Source organism: Gorilla gorilla, chromosome 1, assembly GCF_029281585.2.
Source record: "Gorilla gorilla gorilla isolate KB3781 chromosome 1, NHGRI_mGorGor1-v2.1_pri, whole genome shotgun sequence".
In the NCBI taxonomy this organism is placed as follows: domain Eukaryota; kingdom Metazoa; phylum Chordata; class Mammalia; order Primates; family Hominidae; genus Gorilla; species Gorilla gorilla.
In genome coordinates, this window is record NC_073224.2 from 171,541,038 (window position 1) to 171,563,571 (window position 22,534).

Here is a 22,534-nt window from a genome sequence, read left to right on the forward strand (position 1 = left end):
AGCAGACAGGCATTAGTGACAAGCAAAGATATGCAGAATTTCATTCTCAGCAAATCAAAAGTCCTCAATGTGGTTGGAAGAATATTGGCACTGAATGGTATCAATAAGGTTACTAGAGAGGGTTAGAGGTGCACAATGTGCTTCCATAACATTTTATACTTCCCCAATCTTAGCACTAATCAAACATGGTTGAATAGTTTGTTTACTATAACTCTTACAGAGTTATAAGATCTGTGAAGACAGGGACAGGGACAATACCCATCTCTGTCTGGTTCATAGGTGGTATGTAATAGATATTTTTAAAAATAAGTGAGTTAATGAATGAGGGGGAGAATGAAGGCACAGAGGTATTAGGGGGAGGTGGGCCCCAGAGAATGGCGCCAAGGTCCAGTGGGGTGACTGGGATCAGCTCAGGCCTGACGCTGGCCACTCCCACCTAGCTCCTTTCTTTCTAATCTGTTCTCATTCTCCTTGGGAAGGATTGAGGTCTCTGGAAAACAGCCAAACAACTGTTATGGGAACAGCAAGCCCAAATAAAGCTCAAGCATCAGGGGGATCTGAGAGCTGAAAGCAACTTCTGTTCCCCCTCCCTCAGCTGAAGGGGTGGGGAAGGGCTCCCAAAGCCATAACTCCTTTTAAGGGATTTAGAAGGCATAAAAAGGCCCCTGGCTGAGAACTTGCTTCTTCATTCTGCAGTTGGTGCCAGAACTCTGGATCCTGAACTGGAAGAAAATGTCTATCCAGTAAGTATCTCTGGGAGACTTAAAAACACCTTCATGGATTCATGATAAATGTGCTATTTCAAGGGCTCCTGAAGAGAAGGCATTGATTAATGACCTGTTTAGGAAAGACCCTTGAATTTTGGTGGGGGAAATTTTTTCCTGCTTATGTATTAAAGCAACTAGCTAGAATTCAGGTCCAAATTATGGGGGGTCTGTGTGACTTAGTCCGGGGTTTGGAAGCAGTCTTGAGTATGGGGATTTCAGACAGACTTGGGCTCCACTCCTTGCCCAGTCATTTCCTAGTGTGTGACTTTGGACAAATTACCTAACTTTTTAAGTCTAGCTTTTCCTGTATATAGAAAGATGTCACAATAGCTTTTACTCCATTATGTTACTGTGAGATTTAAAAGAGCTAATACCATGCAAAGTTCTTTTTATGGTATGTAGGACATAGTAATTGTTTAGTAAAAGGTAATTATTATAATTGAGTCTGGTCAGAGATTCCACTCTTTGAAGTTACAACATGAAACTGAACAGAGGATGTAGAAAGTAAACAAAAATATAGAACCTGAATCTCCCGGTCTGACTATGATGAAAAAGTACTGTAGGTCTTGGGGATTGGTAGAGAAATGAGATGATGGGGAAAAAAATCATGGTATAATATGAGTGAATAATGAAAGATGAGGTACCTGACCCAAAAAGCTGTCATCTCTCAACCCCTAGGAAGGAGATAAATGAGTCTCTCCTTGAGGCAAGAAAATCAATGATGCAGTGAGCTGAGCATGTTGATAGGGTGGGAGAATACTGTGGGAAGGACCATGTTAAGGAACAAATTTCAGGAAGTGAACTGATGGCAGTAGGATTGATTGATTTGTCTTCCGAAATAAGGAAAAACTGCAGAGGACAGGATTAAGTTCACTGTAACCATTGACATTAAAAGAGAGGTCATGTCTCTTGACATCAGAGCAGTGATCTGGGACCCCCTTCCATACCTGAGTAGTCTTCCCCACCCCCAGCCTCACGTGCTCCTCCCGCCCTCACCCCCGCTTCTTCCCCCACCCCCACCCCCACCCAGCTGAGACTAGACTGGCAGGAGTGAACAGGCTTTGAGCCAGCCCTAGAGTGCCTTCTCTCCTGCAGCTCTGCCTCTATCTCTGCGGACTTTGAGCATCAACATGGGCTTCTTCCTTATTCTTCCACCATTTCAGGGTTGAGCATCCTGCTGGTGGTTACAAGAAACTGTTTGAAACTGTGGAGGAACTGTCCTCGCCGCTCACAGCTCACGTAACAGGTTGGTCTCGCCCATCTTGAAGCCATCCTCTTTTATGTCAGTCTCTCTTCTCTGGCTTCCTATTCCTTGGCGTCTCTCAGTGCAGACTCCCCCTGTGGGTCACAGGGAGAGGGATCAGGTGGTTTGGGCTTTTTATAGCAAGAATCCATTTTCTTTCATTCGCCTTTACTTTATTTCTCTAATGCAGAAAAACGCTACCTAATTGGAATTCCCTAAGGATCAGGATTACACCTTTGTCATCTTCAAACTGTCAGTGCCTAGCTCAGTGCCTGGCACATAGTAAATGTCCTATAAATGTCTGTTCCATTGATGTCTGAATAAATGAAGGCCCAGTGACAAGCACCTGGGAGTATTAAAGGGTGGTGGGTTTCATGCCCATTTTATTAGAGGAATGTTGGTTCTGCTGGGAGGCAGATGTAGATGCTAACCTAGCTCTATCATTTCACTGTCTGTGAATCCTCTAAGTTACTTAAACGTTCTGAGCCTCAATTCCCTTACCTACAAAAACCCAAAATTTACCTCATGAGGATGTTGTGAAAATTAAGTGGAGTAATGTAAATAGAATGATTCACCCACTATCCAACACAAAGTGATCAATAGACAGTAATTATTACTATCAGTATCATTATTAGTTATAGGAAATAATCCATTTGCTTGAAAAACTTCACTGGTAGGAATCAAGGAAACACTGTCAATCACTGCCCTTCTCAAAGGATAAACCTACCTGGGTTTTTTTTTTTTTTTTTTTTTTTTTTTTAAGACAGAGTCTCGCTCAGTCACCCAGGCTGGAGTGCAGTGGGATGATCTCGGCTCACTACAAGCTCCGCCTCCTGGGTTCACGCCATTCTCCTGCCTCAGCCTTTCCAAGTAGCTGGGACTACAGGCGCCCGCCATCACGCCCGGCTAATTTTTCGTATTTTTAGTAGAGACGGGGTTTCGCCGTGGTCTCGATCTCCTGACCTCATGATCCGCCCGCCTAGGCCTCCCAAAGTGCTGGGATTACAAGCGCGAGCCACCGCGCCCGGCCCTACCTGGGTTTTTAGGGACAAACCTAACTGTGAAAGCTGAGAGGCCTTAAGGACTATCTTGGGTACCCCACATTTTGCAGATGAGAACACTGAGGTCCAGAGACGACACGTGAGCTGATCCTAAACCAGAAGTCAGGTCCCTGACATCCAACCCTGTGGACTTTCTGCTACAGCAGATTGACTTTCATCCAAGCAGTTCACACTCACAGAGGGATATAGCTCTAGATTTTAAAGAGCCAGGATTCCTGTTTCTTCATTTAAATAGTTTGTTTTTCTATAGACACATCTTTTTAAAATACATTTATTCTCGCTCTTAATCCATCCTTCTACTCCTCACTCCACTAAAATATATCAAGAAATTTGAAAATCTTCTTAAAAATGAGATGGCAAAAGGCAAATGGATTGGTGTTTGGGGAAATCTATTAGGTGGAGAGTCCCAGTCCTTTCAACATGCTTCTCCCTCACTCCTTCCAACCCTTTATCCACACTCTGGGGCATCTCCACGTTTCCCAAGGTGTGATCTCCTAGTGAAGGTGAGTCAAGTCAGCAGACATTTTCTAAGTGCTGTCCAGCGCGAGGGCTGGAAATGAAAATCACTGCCAGCTCTAAGAGGAAGAAGCTGCCCAATCAGGCTGCTGATATACTCTGCCTTACCAAGGACAAGCCCAGCCCAAGGCAGGGATAAGAAGCAATGTTCTGTCTCCCCTTCATCACAGGCAGGATCCCCCTCTGGCTCACCGGCAGTCTCCTTCGATGTGGGCCAGGACTCTTTGAAGTTGGATCTGAGCCATTTTACCACCTGTTTGATGGGCAAGCCCTCCTGCACAAGTTTGACTTTAAAGAAGGACATGTCACATACCATAGAAGGTAAAGCAGCACTCCATGCCACTCCTCCTCCCCAAAGTAGGGCCTAGCTCGGCTCCTCCTCCCATGTGAGTTTTAACCTCTGAACTCAGGAGGCAACCTATACACCCACTTTCTTCTCACAATGTACCTGGGCCAGTGTGTCTGCATGGATACGAGGGAACATTATCATGGAATAAAGGAGAAGCTAAAGCCTAGGGCTTTGGGGTCCAACATGAGTGGCTTTAAACCCTGTATTCAACAGACATGACTTGCCTAGGAGGGTAACCTTGGCAAGATGTTGACCTCCAATTCTTGGTTTTATAATTAGTAAAATGGGAGAAATAATAGAATCTACCTTATACATTCATTACAAGCATTAAATGAGAACGCAGTGTCTAGCACACACAAAGCACTTCATAATAATAGCTATTGTGATGCTTGTTGTTATTATTATTAAACCATTGGCCATCTTGATTCCTTTTTCTTTTTATAAAATTGGAAAGGCCACTGGGAAAGGGGTCGGGGGCTTCCACAAAGTAGTGAAGGATGAAACATGTCATAGTGATACCAGAAAGAGAAGTTTTCTGAAAACAAGAGATTATTGCTAAAAAGCCTTGAAGCCCTAAATCATCATTCCAGGAAACCCCCATTAATGAAGTATTAACAAATACTTTGTCTTCTGCTTTCGTGTTCAAGCCTATTAGTGGCTTTGTTGATCACCACAGATTTCAGGCATTTTGAAAAGACCTGTAAAGAAACAGTGAAAGGGGACTTGAAGCAGGACAACTTGCACAATAATAGAAGAGAAACAGATGATGTCAAGCAGAAATGTAGCCATGAGAGCTTACTGTGGAGTTCAGATAAAGCTTCCTATACCTTCGACAGAGCAGGGTACTCTTTCTTCTTCATAAAAGTGCAACCGGGCGTGGGTGGCTCACATCTGTAATCCCAGCACTTTGGGAGACCAAGGCGGCCAGATCACTTGAGGTCAGGAGTTCAAGACCAGCCTGGCTAGCATGGTGAAACCCCGTCTCTACTAAAAATACAGAAAAATTAGCCGGGCGTGGTGGTACATGCCTGTAGTCCCAGCTACCTGGGAGGCTGAGGCAAGAGTATAGCTTGAACCCAGGAGGCGGAGGTTGCAGTGAGCCAAGATTGCACCGCTGCACTCCAGCCTGGGCAACAGAGCAAGACTCCATCTCAAATTAATTAATTAATTAATCAATCAATCAAATAAAAGTACAAAATCAGATTTTAACTGGCTCTCCATATCAGAAATCCTGGGCAAAGTATGCTGTCTACTCTAAGATATGGTTTAGCAGACCTGTCTAGGCAAGAGATGGAATTCAAGAATACTTAATTTTTAAAACAAAATAAATGTTAAAATTGAAGAAAAACATAAAAGTAACAGAGGGAGATTGAGAAGAATATAATTCAGCACACCATGTCCGGAATTTTCCCAGTAAGTTTAGGTTGATAGGTTATAGGTTAAGGGGGTGGGGGTCCTATGTGAACGTCCCCCAGGGCTGCCTGGTGTGATATAGAAAGTTCATGTTGTCCTGCTCTGGCCAACTAGGATTCTAACCCAGCTTGGCCACATATGCCAATCACTTAACTCCTCTGAACCTCAATTTCCTCATCTGTGAGGTTTAAAAGATAAAAACATAAACTCAAGGGACATTGTGTCTGCCCTGCTTGGTCACCCCAAGAAAGTGAGCTAATAAAACCCTTTATTCTTCATGTTGTGCATTTATGATTGTGACTTGATGAGGACACATAGAATGGCCATTCTAAGCTCCACATGGGCTATACAGATTGCTCCTGTCTATACCCTTCCCTATGTTTCAATGTCCTTCAGGTTCATCCGCACTGATGCTTACGTACGGGCAATGACTGAGAAAAGGATCGTCATAACAGAATTTGGCACCTGTGCTTTCCCAGATCCCTGCAAGAATATATTTTCCAGGTTACTGAACCCAAACTGAATGTTACTCAAGACATTTTATATTAGCCCTTTTTCTCTCATGGCTTGAAAATTACTGGACTGAAAAATTCATTTGTTTCTACAGGTTTTTTTCTTACTTTCGAGGAGTAGAGGTTACTGACAATGCCCTTGTTAATGTCTACCCAGTTGGGGAAGATTACTACGCTTGCACAGAGACCAACTTTATTACAAAGATTAATCCAGAGACCTTGGAGACAATTAAGCAGGTGGGACACAGTGCTAGGTGATGTTCAGGAATTTAGAATTTGGAACTTAAAATTAATTCAACATAAATTATTCATGCTGCGAATGTATGATTCTGATTTGATGAGGACACACAGAATGACCATTCCAAGCTCCAAATGGACTGCACTGATTGCCTCTGTCTATGATGCTTTCCTGCAATTGGTGTAATTTGGTGAAAAGAACATGAGAGCCAGATTAAGTTTCAAATCCTAGCATTGTCAACAATGACTAGCTATTTGACATAGGACAAACATTGTTTCTTCATCTCTAAAATTTTAAACACTTACATGGATTGGAGAAAACCCATATAAAATGCCTAACATATTCATTCATTCATTCATGACACAAATATTTATCAAGTGTTTTCCATATTCAGAATTTATGCTAGATGCAAGGGATAGATCAATGAGTAGGGTAACATGGTCCCTGCCTTTCACAGCTTTTATAAGCTAGCATGAACCTGGTAAATACTGGGTGCTCAAAAAATTATAGCTACTGATACTGAAAATCATGCTATTTATGGTTCTAGGCAAGTATGTTGCACTAATTTGCCCCTTCTTATAGATACTTCTTATTAGAAATAAAGCTATATCTTGAATGAAATAGCATAGAACAAAATTTCAGCAATATTTGGAAGTGACAAATTTTATGGAGAACTTAGGGAATCTCAATGCAGCAGTCCTTAGATACACATTTTGAACCAATATTTACTAAGATACACCTATTTACAAGGCATTGTTCTTGTCTTCAGGTGACTTAATGTCTAGGTGGAGAAATCAAATATGTAACTGTAATAGGACAAAGAATATGATGAGTCTTTTAAGAAGGAAAACCTTTTAAGAAAGCATAAATACAAAAGGAATTACTTCTGGAAGTAGTTGGCAATGCAAGGTGGGACAGGTGAAAGAAGGCTTAAAGGGAAAGGCTTTGGGCTGGAAGTTAAAAGAGAGGGATGACTTCAGTGAATTTAGAGAAAGGATATGCTAGATGGAGGGGGTAAAGTGATCAAAAGCATGGAGGTAGAAGGTGTTCATGAAAACTGGAGAATAATCTCCTTGGACTAGACTTGCAGCATTTCTCAGTGGGGGTATTAGTATGACATTAGGCAGGGGGTGACTCATCATCACGGAGACGTCCCACACATGGGAGAGGTTTGGCATCCCTGGCCTCATCCACTAAACACCAGTCATGTTTTCAATCATTATACAAACCCAAAACGCTCCTGACATTTCCATATCTTCCCCTAGGGGGCAATAACACTCCCAGTTGAGAACCAGTTGCCTAGAGTAGTTAACGTCAAGGGGAATATTGAGACACAGGGTAGGATGAAATTAAAAGCTTGAATAATTGGCTAAACATTTGGAATATGTTGTTTAGCTAATGGGAAGCTACTGAAAGTTTTTGCTCAAAGAAGTAGTATGAGTAGGGCTATATTTTCAGATGTTTATTTGGGGAGCCATGTGTGGGCTGTATGGGAAGGCAAAAGAGATACAGTATAGCTGGGAGACCAAGAGGTGAAACTAAAGGCCAGAACCACAAATGCAGTACTGGTAAAAATAAGAAGAAAAAAAATAGTCTCAACATTGAGTCTCAATAGCACAAGCTGATCTATAATTCTCAACAGACTATTTACTACGTCTTAACATACACTCCCCATAGCTCTTTCTTGTTTCTGTTGTGTGTGTGTGTAACCATGTACAAGTGTGTGTGTAGCTCCTTTAGAGAAGAACAAAAGCTGAGTTTCTAAATCATTCATTTGACTTTGATAGGGAATCTGTATTACAATTACATGATATTTTAATTAGAAATATAGAAGCTATGGTATGGCTGCAGAGTAGACTTTATTAGGAGTCAGGTTCCACTGTTACTAGCACTGTAAAATGTAATTTTAAAAATGTGAAATTTGTGATTGTTTACTGTTATTAACCAGTGCCTTTGCCTCCAGCCTGATTCCCTTAAATACAATTTATTTAAGGCAGCAGTAGCAATTTTTTAAAACATAAATATGAAAGTATTACTCCACCTAGGGAACCCATAACTTCCCAAATAAAGTCCAAGTGAAGGTCTTTGTGGCTGGCCCGCTCTTATTTCGCCTCCTCTACGCATGCCCTTCATGGCAGCCAGGTTAAATGACTAGTAATGGCCAAACAGCACACATTATTTCACAAGTCTATGCATTTACATTAGGATTCCCACTCCCTGGAATACACTGTCATCCTGCTCCACTTGGCTAACTCCACACACCTTTCAAACTTTAGTTGGAGTCATGTTTCTCAGGAAAACTGCCTCATCCCTCAGTCTGGGCTAGATGGCGCCTCTCTACGATGCCATTGCACACTCACAGTGCTTTACGCCGGCTTATTGGTCTAATGCAGTGCTGTCCAATAGAACTTTCTGCAATAATGGAAATGCTCTGTAACTGTGTTATCCTGGTGTTATTAAGCACTTGAAATGTGGGTAATGTGACGGAGGAGCTGAATTTGAAGTTCTATCTAAAAATTAGTGGTCCTGTATTAATAGAACAGCACGGGTCTAGAATGAAGTTCTTGAAAGCAAAGATCTTCTCTCTCCTGACCCCTGATACAGTGCCTGGCACATAGTGAAAGCTCAGAGTATTTGATAAATGATTGACTGAATAAATGAATATCTTGCCTATTATTTAAATAAGGGTGCTAAAATGTCCTATGCTTTAAAAAAACTCCCTAATTAATTGGAAATAATTTTGGTTAGATAAATATATATTCCAGTAATTATTCATTCAATAAATCTTTACCAAGTAGGTCCCAGGTGGAAATCTAGTCCTGATTTATCTAGCTCTTTATCCTTAAACAAGACACTTGATCTCTCTGGAACCCCAATTTATCCTTCTGCAAACAGAGATTTGTGTTACATTTGTAGTTCTAAACTTCTTATGAGACATGAAATTGAATTAAATGCTGTATGCTTTTGCCAGAAATGTTTATATTTAATTAAAAGAGATCCATGGTTCTCCTAAAGTCTATTTAAATTAAGACTTTCTATACTAGATGAAGCTTGAAGTCCCTTTCAGTTCCAAACTCATACAGTACCATGTGCAAGACACATAGTTGGTATTTACATAGTACCATACAAAATTGACATTTTGGGAAATCAACAATTATTAAATGTTAGCAATCTTATACAATTAAATCTAATACAATAATAAGAGTATAAAGAAGTCTGAGGACTCAAACTTATGGTTTGAGGTCAATCCGCATATGCTAAAAGAAAAGTAACTAACCAGAGCCCTGTATGGTATACATCAAATAAAGAGATGTCACAGGTAACTCCAGATTCAGACACATGAGGGGGCATTCTGTTCTGCATGAAGGTGGGAACTCAAGGTGAAAGAGGGTAGAATCCAGAGACATGGGAAGAAAGAGAAGTGCACTTAGGATGAGAGTTCAAGGGGTAGTGGTGACCTCAGACCTAGGGACAAAGGTATAATGTATCTTCCTTCTCTCAACTGGAGGACATTCACTTTACTTCCGTAGGTTGATCTTTGCAACTATGTCTCTGTCAATGGGGCCACTGCTCACCCCCACATTGAAAATGATGGAACCGTTTACAATATTGGTAATTGCTTTGGAAAAAATTTTTCAATTGCCTACAACATTGTAAAGATCCCACCACTGCAAGCAGGTGAGTTTACCAATCTGTCCTCTTCTGAAAATAAGTGTCTATGTTGTGAGAAAGTTACTGTATTGTGAGAAAGATAAGAATATCAGAATAGCATTTTGTGCATAGTTAAATTACTCTCAGACTTCAGAAGTACTGCCCTCATCCCTACCCTATAAGGGGCCTAATGCCCAAGGGCATCATATCAAAGGATGACAACTTGAAAATATAGAAAGCAAGTGTCCAAGTTCTCTTCTAGAATATTAAAAATGTAGTACATATATATATATATGGATTTGATCATATACAATTAGGATTCAAACTTAGCAAACATTTATTGAGCATTTATTCATGTGCTAGGCAAAATTAAATAAGCATGTATGTGTGCATAATAGCATACATACATATATGAGAGTGTACTAAATATGTTGCGCTTAATTCCCAAAACTACAAACAAATCTGTTATCTCATAGAAGTACTATAGAAAAAGAACTACAGCAAAAAGAGTGTACCCTAGAATTCTCCATTCATTCTTCATTTACTGCCAGGTTCATTGTTCACCATCTTGATGATGGAATTATTTGAATGTATACAGATTTTTGTTTAGTATTATTTAGTACGGTTATCAAAGTGTAGTCCTTGGACCAAGACCATCACCTAGGAAACTGTTAGAAATACAAATCTTGAGCCTTGTCCTGGGCAGACTGAATGAGAAATTTTGGGAGCGGAGCCTGCAATCAGTATTTTAAGAAGCTCTTTATGTGATTCTGATGCACACTAAAGTTTGAGGACCATTCACTTACTAGTGAGTAAATTTTAATGTGCATAAGAATTACTGTACAGGGCTATTGACACAAACCCATCTAAACTATATCCTTTGGGCATCTTAAGATGTTGCAAAAGGCATTTTGACCATTCTGAGGTTTCTTCCCTACTCCCCTGACTTAAAACCCACCTCCAGCTATTGCAAGATGTGACTCCACTATACTCCGCTTGCCACAACCCTATTTGAGTGCACATTTCCAAATCTGCTGCTATTTGGATTTTCCTGGGTGATTTTGCAGCTTCACATGAAATTTCACTAAGAAGTGCAAATGATGGAGAAAATGAAAATAACCCCTCTAAAACAATCAAAATGTGTTTCTTTGCCTGTATAAGCTGTTCTAAATGCTTTGTATTAAAAAAAAAATAAGAGGCTGTTCCAAAGCCTTTTAAAACCACTTTATTTCAGACAAGGAAGATCCAATAAGCAAGTCAGAGATCGTTGTACAATTCCCCTGCAGTGACCGATTCAAGCCATCTTACGTTCATAGGTAACTTGAAGGCCTGCTATGAATCTTCAGGAAAACTCAAGTTTAAAGATTTGCTTTGCCTACCTTTGATACCAATCCTGATCACAATATTTTTTTGCAGAAAACTAAATTTAAACATAATTAATTTCATGTAGGCACTGTTGATTCTTGTAACTGAGCATACCACATATATACAAATTTGTCTGTGGCTTGAGAATCAGCCCTTTCATTCACAAGCCCGTTTGTGTTTCTGAACAGTTTTGGTCTGACTCCCAACTATATCGTTTTTGTGGAGACACCAGTCAAAATTAACCTGTTCAAGTTCCTTTCTTCATGGAGTCTTTGGGGAGCCAACTACATGGATTGTTTTGAGTCCAATGAAACCATGGGGGTAAGTGTTAGATATATTTGTCAAGTTTGTGATTCTGAAGAAGATGTGTTTAATAATGTACACTTTTTTCCTTTTAAAATGCATCAAAATATTTTCGTCATTTTTCAAGGTTTGGCTTCATATTGCTGACAAAAAAAGGAAAAAGTACCTCAATAATAAATACAGGACTTCTCCTTTCAACCTCTTCCATCACATCAACACCTATGAAGACAATGGGTTTCTGATTGTGGATCTCTGCTGCTGGAAAGGGTAAGAAAGGACTCTGGATAAATGTGACACCTCCCATTGTTCCTGGAAATTACGGGGTTTTTTACAGAGATGCTGCACTCAATCTGAATCACATCTAAAATAGCAAGAGTTATGTGAGGGTCAAAAATGTAATTGGAAAAGCAGTAGGGAGTTTAGGTAATCTGAACATCAAAACTATGATTAATGATTGAAAACTAATCGGGTCCATGAACCCCACCTGAAAACAAAAGATTCTGTGACCTGAGAGGTGAATTTAAACTTGACAAAATCACTGGGGAAACTTGAGCCCCATCCTCTCTGGGAAGGGAGAAAAAGACATGTGTTTTTCAGACTAGCCAAATCACTAAAAAGACAACAGCCCCTAAGGACACAAACAGAATGGTGACAGGAAGGCAGAACAGAAAGTATCTCAAGGCTGCTGTTACTTAAACAAATCCGTTAAGCAGGTTGCTTTATTTTCCTCCTGTGTGGGCAGGAGGAAATGGCTCTAATACACCTGGCTCAATAGCAGTTTCTGGGTTGTGGAATAAAGAACAGGCAGGCACTTGTGCTTAAAAAGGCATGAATCATCTCTCTAAAATTATTTGTAATTGCCTGTGCTCATGTTTGACTTTTTATTTTTGCAGATTTGAGTTTGTTTATAATTACTTATATTTAGCCAATTTACGTGAGAACTGGGAAGAGGTGAAAAAAAATGCCAGAAAGGCTCCCCAGCCTGAAGTTAGGAGATATGTACTTCCTTTGAATATTGACAAGGTAACCTGCTTCTCTGTAGATTTCAGATTTAACCAGAATGTTTCATCTCTCTCAGGAATTGTCCTCCTGCCTCATGTTTATACATAAAGTCTTGAAATTTGAGAGCTAGAAGGAGCTTTAAAAATAGACTAATTAAACTTCCTTCATTTTACAAATGAAACTAAAGCTCAGAAGAGTACTGTGACTTAGCAAAAGCAACTGCAGCAGAGCCAGGATAAGAACCAGGTTTTTTAATTCTAAATCTGCCGTTCTTGTATTTACAAAATCGTCTTTAAAATATACTTCCTCGGTGAATAGTGCAGATCCACTGATTCCTATGATACTTTATCAATAATATAAATACTTTAAATAATTTGAAGTTCTGGAGAGATGAAGCATCAAAAAGTACTCTTGTAGGGAAACCAGTTCATTATTTTGGTTTTCTATAAATCTTCTGAAAAATATCACTAGAGGTTAAAAATCATTACTAACAATAGACAGTCATCTCTTTATTTCTACTTTTTCTTCCCTGTATTTAGAGACTGTCTTTTTAGAATAACCAGAGTAACATCTAGAATTTGTAGTGTGATGGAAATACCAGTCAAAATCAATAAAATATAATTCTCACATATAGGTATGTGAATATATGCTTTCTTTTATATCTATTTGCTCCCTGGTTGCACAAAAGGGGTTATTAAAACAGCTACATGGAATGTAAAACTTTGTACCAAAGGCTTAGATATGGTGTAGTAGAAAATAAACTCAATTTAGAACCAAACACCACTGCTCTTAAGCAAGTTTGTAAGCTCTATGAAGAATGAGAAAGAGGGAGAAGGTTGAGGTTGAGTGTTACAGACAGGCAAAAGGGCATCTACAAAGGCAAGGAGGAGTTAAAAATGCAAGATTTCATCTATAAATATGAAGTAGTTGCTGAGGCTGGTTTATTTAGGGGTGTAGGGGAGATGGGTTTTAGGCAGAGACACTGGAAAGATAGGTTGGAGCAATATTGTAATGGGCTATATAAGCCTTTGAGTGTTATATAAATATAGGGAGCCATTTAAGTATTTTAAATGTGTATTTTAAGTGTATTTTAGGACATGATTAGATCTGTGATTCAGAAAGTTTACTCTGGCAGCATCATGGAAGACAGACTGGAAAGTGGAGAGTCTAGAGCAGAGGCTAGAAGCCCTATTACAGGATTAATGCAATGAGGCAAATAAAAGGGAATAAGTAGTTGAGTTAAGAAAATGGTGACTGAGAGATGAAGATGCAAAGCTGAGAAATATTTAGGCAGCAAAATCAACAGCAGTTGGTATCTAATTACATGTGAGGGGTGTAAGGGAGAGAAAGGAGTTCAGGATGCCTTCAAGATTTCCACCCTGAGCAGTTGAGTGAATGATGGTATAATTCACTGAACTGAAAACACAGAAGTAAGAGGAGCTGGGCCAGGTGCAGTGGCTCACGCCTATAATCCCAGCAGTTTGGGAGGCCGAGGCGGGTGCATCCCCCTAGGTTGGGAGTTCAAGACCAGCCTTACCAACATGGAGAAACCTCATCTTTACTAAAAACACAAAATTAGCTGGGCATGGTGGTGCATGCCTGTAATCCCAGCTACTCAGAAGGCTGAAGCAAGAGAATCGCTTGAACCCAGGAGGCGGAGTTTGCAGTGAGCCGAGATCATGCCATTGCACTCCAGCCTGGGCAACAAGAGTGAAACTCCATCATAAATAAATAAATAAATAAATAAATAAATAAATAAATAAATAGAAGTAACAGGAGCTAGCTTGTAGAAAAAAGAATAAATTTTACTTTATAGATGTAATTTGAAAGTACCCACTAGCAATCTTAGCAAAGCATTCCATAGGCAGCTGCTGTACATGGATCTGGAGCTCCAAAGAAAGATCATGGAGAGAGATCAATCTGGGTACCTTAAGGATTTTTGCTTTCCCCTTAAGAAGCATATCACTGACATGTAGTTGAGCATTCCCAAAATACTCACCAAATGGATGAGTCAGTTAATTTCAGTAAACTCTTACTTTGCTAATAATGGTAAAAATCACAATCATCTTTAAGGAAATAAAAGAGGATCACTTAACTTAAATATTCACATTGCAAAATAAAGAAAAAAGAAGGATTTTTCTAACTGTATGGTTATCACTGCCTGAAGAAATATTACCCAATTATAGAATAGGGAACTGTAATAATCATAAAAAATGTCTAACATCATCAAATCCATCTCCTCTTTCTTCTAATAGTTATTGAGTAGCCACTAAAACAGGCATCATACTATTTGTTGCAGTGGGTACATAAAATACACTTCTAGTTCTCATGGAGCCCATTACCTAGTGTATCAGAGAGAAAGAAGCCGAATCAGGAATAGCCATGCATGTCAGCACAGGAGTAGTACTCTCAGGAGGGATAAATTGATTTGTTAATAGCTAGTCAGATGATAATGTAGGAGAGATTCATGGAACATAGTTATTTGCAATGGGCAGTAATATGGCAGGTGGAGATGGGATTGAGGCAGAACAACTGAAGACAGAAAGAACAGTTTGAGGAAAGACAGATAGGTGGAGAGGGAGATACGCAGAGAGAATTGGCTATTATAATTGGTTGAAACATAGGCAAAAGTAGTAAAGTAAACGGGATAAAAAGTTATAAAAGTATGTTGTACTCTTAGAAGGCTTTAAGGCCAGGCTAAGAAATTTGCACTTTATTGAACTGGTAATGGAAAGACAGTGAAGGTTTTTACACAAAAGAAAAGCCCATAATTAATGGTATTGAAATGATAATGAAATATGTAAGAATAGAGAGATGAGACTGCAGGCAGGGGGGGAAATCATATTTTAGAATAGGCTTTCCAAAAGAAACATTTAAAATTTGCTTATTTAAAAAATAAAGAATTTGAGAGCCAGAGAATACAGAGAGAGAAGACAGCCAAGCACAGTAGCTCCAGAAAATAAACACGTGTAGAAAATGGTAGAAACAAGAGAAGCTAGAAAAAGAAACAAGAGCCCCCAGAAAGCCCTAGTTCCCACTAAGAGAGAGTAATGTCACAAAGATGAGTGCAGGTGAGGGTTATACGGTGCCCATTGCCATAGACAAGTTGAAAAGGGTGAAGACTAAGAATAAAGCACTAGGTTTGGTGATCTCTAAGGGAATAGAGTGAGAGAGACAGAAGTCAGGCTTCAGGGCTCTTAAGGTAAGCAGTTGAGTATCTGGAAAGCAGTTACTGCGTGCACACTCTTAAAAGTTTGGCAATGAAGAGAAAAATAGAAAGGGCTTAGGTCCCAGCTACTTGGAAGACTGAGGCAGGAGGATTGCTTGAGTCCAGGAGTTCAAAGTTACAGTGAGCTACATGCCATTGCAGTCCAGCCTGAGGAAAAGAACAAGACCCCATCTCAACAAACAAACAAACAAAACAGAACAAGACTCCATCTCAAGAAACAAACAAACAAACAAACAAACAGGAAATCTAATTTAACAAGGAAAATAAGCAAAATAGAACAAAGTAAAAAATTCAACTTGAAACCACATAAATAATATATTAAACATAGACATAGACATTTGTACTTATTGTATGCATGTACATAAATATGTATACATGTGCACACCCCTCGCTTCTTCCCAGTGTCACCACTAAGTACTTCGAGTCCCTTATTTCACAAAATCTTGCAGAATCTTCTCCTCTATTGGCTCCCATCTCCCATCCTTTCCCTATTCTGAAAATCTTCCACTATTTACTTTTAATTCTTAGTCCACCACCAGAAAAAATCTCCTGTCTTCTCTTCTTAGAATGTTGCCTTCAACTTCCTTTTTTAACCAAAATCTGGCTCTCTCCCCTAAGGACACTGGTCTCCCCAACAGTAATTTCCAGGGGAATCAGTTTCTCATCTGTACAGGGTACAGCCCTTTTACCACTTGGCCTGGAGTTGGGGTAGAGGTCCTTCTTCTTTGCTGCTTTCAGATCATTGTTCCCTCTATTCACCCTTAAAATTCCCTAAGTTTTCATCTCATTTTATCTAATCATATAGCCAAGTGATGTATGTGTGTGTGTGTGTGCATGTGTATATATATATCTCTCATGCCCTTGACTTTGCCACTGCTTAAGACTATACTCCTTCCATAATCTGTTTCATGCATGACCCACTCTGACCTTTTATCTTTCAACATCACTTGCCCTACTGCAATTTCCACCAGGAACTTCCAATCCATCGAACACAGTACTTTCTCACTCTCTCTCACTACGTTGAGGATTTACCTTCTCTCCTCACTCAATTTAAGCTTTACAGTCAATAATTACAATCACTTTCTCACGTAGACCTTCCTTTCCCTTGCCTCTTTCTTACTTTATCAAAGTCATTTGTTAAAATCACAACCCTAGTTAAATTCAGCTCTCCACCCCCTCCATGCTTATACCTCTGAGGCTGAACTAAGTGCAGACAACACACAATCATGTTAATTGGTCCCATTTTAGATGCATGACCACAAATCTTTCTGCTACATTTCCCGGCTTCGCTTACTCTCTCACTTTGCTAGTTAAATATTCCACACCCTCCTCTCTTTAAACTTTTACCACCTCCCACTTCCCGCCTCCACACTCAGATGCAGCTGATGGCTATGTTTCCTTTTTCTCTGAAACAAATGAAAGAAATCAGAAAGGAACCATAGACTTGCCAGCACATCTACCCACCCACCAGCATCTGTACTCATATACTGAATTATCCATCTTCCTATCCAGAGCTGATCTCTTTCATCCTCCTTCACATTCTCAGGGAAATCACTCTCCCAATTCTCCCCGTCTTTCCTAGATCACCACTCTCCTACCCTTTTCAATGGATCATTTTTGTCAGGCTCTTAAAAATCCTTCTCTTGACATTTTTGCCCCAACCAGCTACCTTCTCATTCCTCGTCTTGTTGGAGGGCCTTGGTTCCCCTATCTTCCGTTTGTACATTCACTCGTTGTTAAATATTCATGCCTTATTCATTTACATTTTTAGCTTTCTCTTAAACTCAAGGTTCTTACCTGCTAGCGCCAGCTCCACATCTGCATTTGGATGCCCAATAGACATCTCAAGTCTAATAAGACAAGACTTGAACTTCTCATCTTCCCCCACCAAAAATTTACTCCACCTGTAGTTCCTGTCTTTGTTGTGACATCAACATTGTTCAGGTCAAACACCTTGGTGTTATGCTTGATGCCTCTCTTACTTTCATGCCTCTTCCTCGTCCCATATCCTATTTAACAGGAAATCTTCTTGACTCTGTCCTCCACTTCTTCCACTTCTCACTGATTGAAATGCTACTGGCCTAGTGTGAACCATTGTTTTCTTTCAACTAGACTACTACAAGACAAACTGGTTTCCCTGATTCCACTCTTGGATCCTCCCTACTAACAAGGCTACCCTAAAAATAAATCATAGCATCTCACTCCTGTGCTGAAAACCCTCCAATGGCTTCCCATCACTCACTCACAGAGAAAGATCGAGTCCTCATAATGACCTACGAGGCTTTGTACAGCCTGGCTCATGACCTCCCCACCTTCCTTTCTTATTCTCTCCCCTAGCTCAGTTGATAGAATCCACACTGGACTCTTGGTGCTCCTCAAACACACTCAGCATCCTCCTTCCTCAGGCCTTTGCACAATTCGTTCTCTTAGCTTGAACACTCTTCCCCAGATATCTGCATTGCTAATTCTCTCATTTTCTAAGAGTTTTGCCTCCTCTGCCACCTGTTCAAAGAGACCTACCCTAACCATCTATTCAAATTTTAACCACTTACCCTTCACATTTCTGATCTTCTTTCCTCTGTTCTATTTTTCCCCCACATTTGTGGTATATTATAAAATTTATTAATTATATTTATTGTATATCTCCTTGAACTAGAATGTAGGCTTCATGAGGACAGGGACTTCACTCTCCAAAGTATCCTGAATGCCAAGAACAGAGTCTAGAATAAAATATGTAATCAAGTATTTAATGAAATTATTAATAAGTAGATATGTTAGAAAAATATCATGGTATTTCATAAAATAATCAGAAAAATCATGTGTGTGTGACAAGAGATCTTAGGAAACATATGGTCCAGTGGTTTTTTTTTTTCTTTTTGTCAACATAACTGTAAGGATTTTTTTTTCAAGCAAAATCAAAACATATTCTACGTGTGAAAGAAATATACATTCTTTCATCCCTCAGGCAGTTGAAGTCTTTGTTGTTCTGCAGAAAAACATTAATTATTATTATTATTGGTTTTGAGATTTTTGTTTGGTTTTTGTTTTTTTGTTTTTCAGAGGCCTTTCTTTGGAGCCCTAAATTTTCTTCAAGGATGGTCTCATTTTACTGAAGAGAAAATTGATGGCCTAAGAGGTTATGTGACTTTCCCAGTGATACATAGCCAGTGACTGACACAGGCACAGATAGCTTGCCCAGTCGCGTCCCAGGGTCCTTAATCTATAGCTTCCTGCAGTTCCTCCCTGCATGTTGACCTAAAAAAGAACTTAGGAGCCAAGACTTAAGAACTCTGCATTTCTGGCTGTTTGAATTCTTTCCCGCTCACTGAGGTTTCTGTTATCTTCTCTCCTAGGCTGACACAGGCAAGAATTTAGTCACGCTCCCCAATACAACTGCCACTGCAATTCTGTGCAGTGACGAGACTATCTGGCTGGAGCCTGAAGTTCTCTTTTCAGGGCCTCGCCAAGGTGAGATGATCTAGAGAAAACTTCACACGGGAGTGAACAAATGTTTCTTTCAAAGAGATTAAGAGTTTTCCTAAGCATGTGCTCTATTTCGTAGCATTTGAGTTTCCTCAAATCAATTACCAGAAGTATTGTGGGAAACCTTACACATATGCGTATGGACTTGGCTTGAATCACTTTGTTCCAGATAGGGTAATTAATCCTTCTTACTAATATTTGAACAGTGCTTTGAGTATATGCTAGTCAAGTAAAGCATATTGACTGATTGCTTGATTGATTTTTCTTTCTCACAAACAGCTCTGTAAGCTGAATGTCAAAACTAAAGAAACCTGGGTTTGGCAAGAGCCTGATTCATACCCATCAGAACCCATCTTTGTTTCTCACCCAGATGCCTTGGAAGAAGATGATGGTAATGAAAGCAATTGTTGTGTCTGAATACTCTTCTTACTGCAGTTCTGTATGTTAGTTCATTAGGAAAGGAGTAAGGTTGATTATTCCGTAATACTCAAAAATGATCCTTAATACTATAAATAGAGCAGTACTGAAGAATTAAAACTATTTGAAAAGAATTTTCATCTTTTGATCAGGTCTTGTTGATTACCAGTAGAAAAAAATGTCAAAGCACCATTTGGTGTCACAATGGAGCATCAATGTCTGCTCTAGATGAGGGAGAGAAGGAAGAAAAAATGGCAACATGAATTCCAGGTTTTTGCCTTCCCTGACGAAGACATATTTCTAAAAAAATAGCAATTCTAAGAAGGGAAGCTAAGTATTATAGCAGATACAAGAGAATGAGAAGGCAGGTCTGTGAATAGTTTTCATTTGTTCTTTCGGTAAGCTAGGGCTTGAAAAAGACCCAGAGCCACACCAGCAACTCAGATACAGCAACTCAAATTACAAATCAGCAGTGTTAGTTAACTGCTTCTCAGCTGGGACAGGGAGATAGATTACACTCTATGGGATTAAAATATGGAAAACTAAGAGAAATGAGATAAAGAATTGTGGAGCCATTTCACACTAAATGATTTTATATATCCAGTCGAAGCTGTAAAAGATTTGTTCTCGTTTTGTTTGAAGGAAGTCAGCTTCCAGATCGATCTTAGAAACCATACATATATCTTACTGCTTTCAAAGTCTTCTAATACACACTTTTCATTTGATCATCACAGTTTTTACAGTATGTACAGCAGGTGCTATATTTTTATGTTACAGATAAGAACAGATCCATTTAGTCAGTGAGTATTTAATGAGTACTTACTATGCTGTAGTCATTGTCATAGAATATTGAGATATAGCAGTGAGCAAGACAGACAAGACTCCCCCTTCTTAGAGCTTACAGTGTAGGTAGGGTACATAAACAGTTTAAAAGACCTCTTTAGATGGTCTCATGCCAGGTGGTACAAGAGTCAGAAAAAGAAGTCAGGTCATATGGTTTTCTATATTTGTCAATGTAATACCTCCTATATTATTTCAATGACATTTAATCTATAGCTTGGGCTTTTAAAAACTCAATATTGCCTAATTTACTTCTGATAAACAGGTGTAGTTCTGAGTGTGGTGGTGAGCCCAGGAGCAGGACAAAAGCCTGCTTATCTCCTGATTCTGAATGCCAAGGACTTAAGTGAAGTTGCCCGGGCTGAAGTGGAGATTAACATCCCTGTCACCTTTCATGGACTGTTCAAAAAATCTTGAGCATACTCCAGCAAGATATGTTTTTGGTAGCAAAACTGAGAAAATCAGCTTCAGGTCTGCAATCAAATTCTGTTCAATTTTAGCCTGCTATATGTCATGGTTTTAACTTGCAGATGTGCACAATTTTGCAATGTTTTACAGAAAGCACTGAGTTGAGCAAGCAATTCCTTTATTTAAAAAAAAAAGTACATATTTAAATAATCATACTTCCTCTGTGAGACAGGCCATAACTGAAAAACTCTTAAATATTTAGCAATCAAATAGGAAATGAATGTGGACTTACTAAATGGCTTTTAATTCCTATTATAAGAGCATATTTTAGGTACCTATCTGCTCCAATTATATTTTTAACATTTAAAAACCAAAGTCCTCTACACTTGATTTATATTATATGTGGCTTTGCTGAGTCAAGGAAGTATCATGCAATAAGGCTTAATTACTAAATGTCAAACCAAACTTTTTCTCAAACCAGGGACTATCATCTAAGATTAATTACAGTAATTATTTTGCGTATACGTAACTGCTCAAAGATTATGAATCTTATGAATGTTAACCTTTCCGCTTGTTACAAGCAAGTACTATTATTTCTGATTTTATAATAAGAAAATCTATGTTTAATCAACTGAGGCCTCTCAACCAAATAACATCTCAGAGATTAAGTTATATTAAAAGCTTATGTAACATAAAAGCAAGTACATATAGTAGTGACTATATTTAAAAAAACAGAGCATAAAATGCTTAAAAATGTAATATTTACTTAAAATCAGATTATGGGATAATGTTGCGGGATTATACTTTATTGCATCTTTTTTGTTTAATTGTATTTAAGCATTGTGCAATCACTTGGGAAAAATATTAAATTATTAACATTGAGGTATTAATACATTTTAAGCCTTTTGTTTTTAAATTTCTTTTGTTCCAGAGATTGTTTAAAAATAAATATTGACAAAAATAATGTTTTATATCTTAATTCTAGTATCTGTTTTATGCTTGAAAGCATTACAGATCATGATACCTAACATGATCAGCATGGTGTTTGACTAGGTAAAAATAGGTTGAAGGAACAGACTGACCAGGGTACCTGATGTATCCATTTGATCTTTATTTAGATAAGATGCAAACTCATTTTTTAAATTACAAATACTCAGTAAAGCATACTTTTCAAAGAATAACTAAAAATACAAAAAAGTAGAAATTGTAAAGTAAAATCATACAGAGCTCATCTAAGTTCAACTGCTCTTAAGATTTGGGTACTGGTCTTTTTCTTCTTTTCTATTCCTGTAGATTTTTTTATGTAATCATTATTTTTCCATCAGTAATTACTAGATAGAACTAAAAATCTCAAAACAGAAAGAGAATGCCAGGGAACTGCATGGAATATGTCACTGTAGATAAATATCAATCCATTGGTTCCTGTCTCTAGACATGACATATGAACAGAATTCCACAAAGAAAACTATTTTTCTATTTTTTAAAAAATGTAGAAAATTAATTACTGAAAAATTACTAAGTTTTAGACTTAATGTCTTCAAATTAAAAAAAAAAATCCTACAATTCCACTTCCCACCCTTGCCAATCAATGATTCCCTGGCTTCTTCCCATTCATTTTTCATGAAGCGAGTCTCACAATTCAAGGTGACCATATCTCCTCCTGCTGTACGATCCCCTTTAGAGATCACCAATGTGTGAAGAAAGGAAAGAGGCAAATCTACGATAACATTCGGCTAA

At 38.8% G+C, this 22,534-nt stretch overlaps 1 protein-coding gene across 1 annotated transcript; it reads left to right on the top strand.

The window, feature by feature from the left end:
* Positions 1–683: 683 nt before the first annotated feature.
* RPE65 (retinoid isomerohydrolase RPE65) lies at positions 684–21,687 on the top strand. The gene is made up of 14 exons (XM_004025957.4): positions 684–743; positions 1,931–2,013; positions 3,758–3,908; positions 5,746–5,853; positions 5,957–6,098; positions 9,630–9,777; positions 10,985–11,066; positions 11,304–11,436; positions 11,546–11,685; positions 12,312–12,441; positions 19,003–19,117; positions 19,212–19,306; positions 19,412–19,523; positions 20,655–21,687. Exons 1-14 carry the CDS (start codon positions 733–735, stop codon positions 20,804–20,806), a joined length of 1,602 nt encoding a protein of 533 aa, XP_004026006.1. The 5' UTR covers positions 684–732; the 3' UTR covers positions 20,807–21,687.
* Positions 21,688–22,534: the final 847 nt, after the last annotated feature.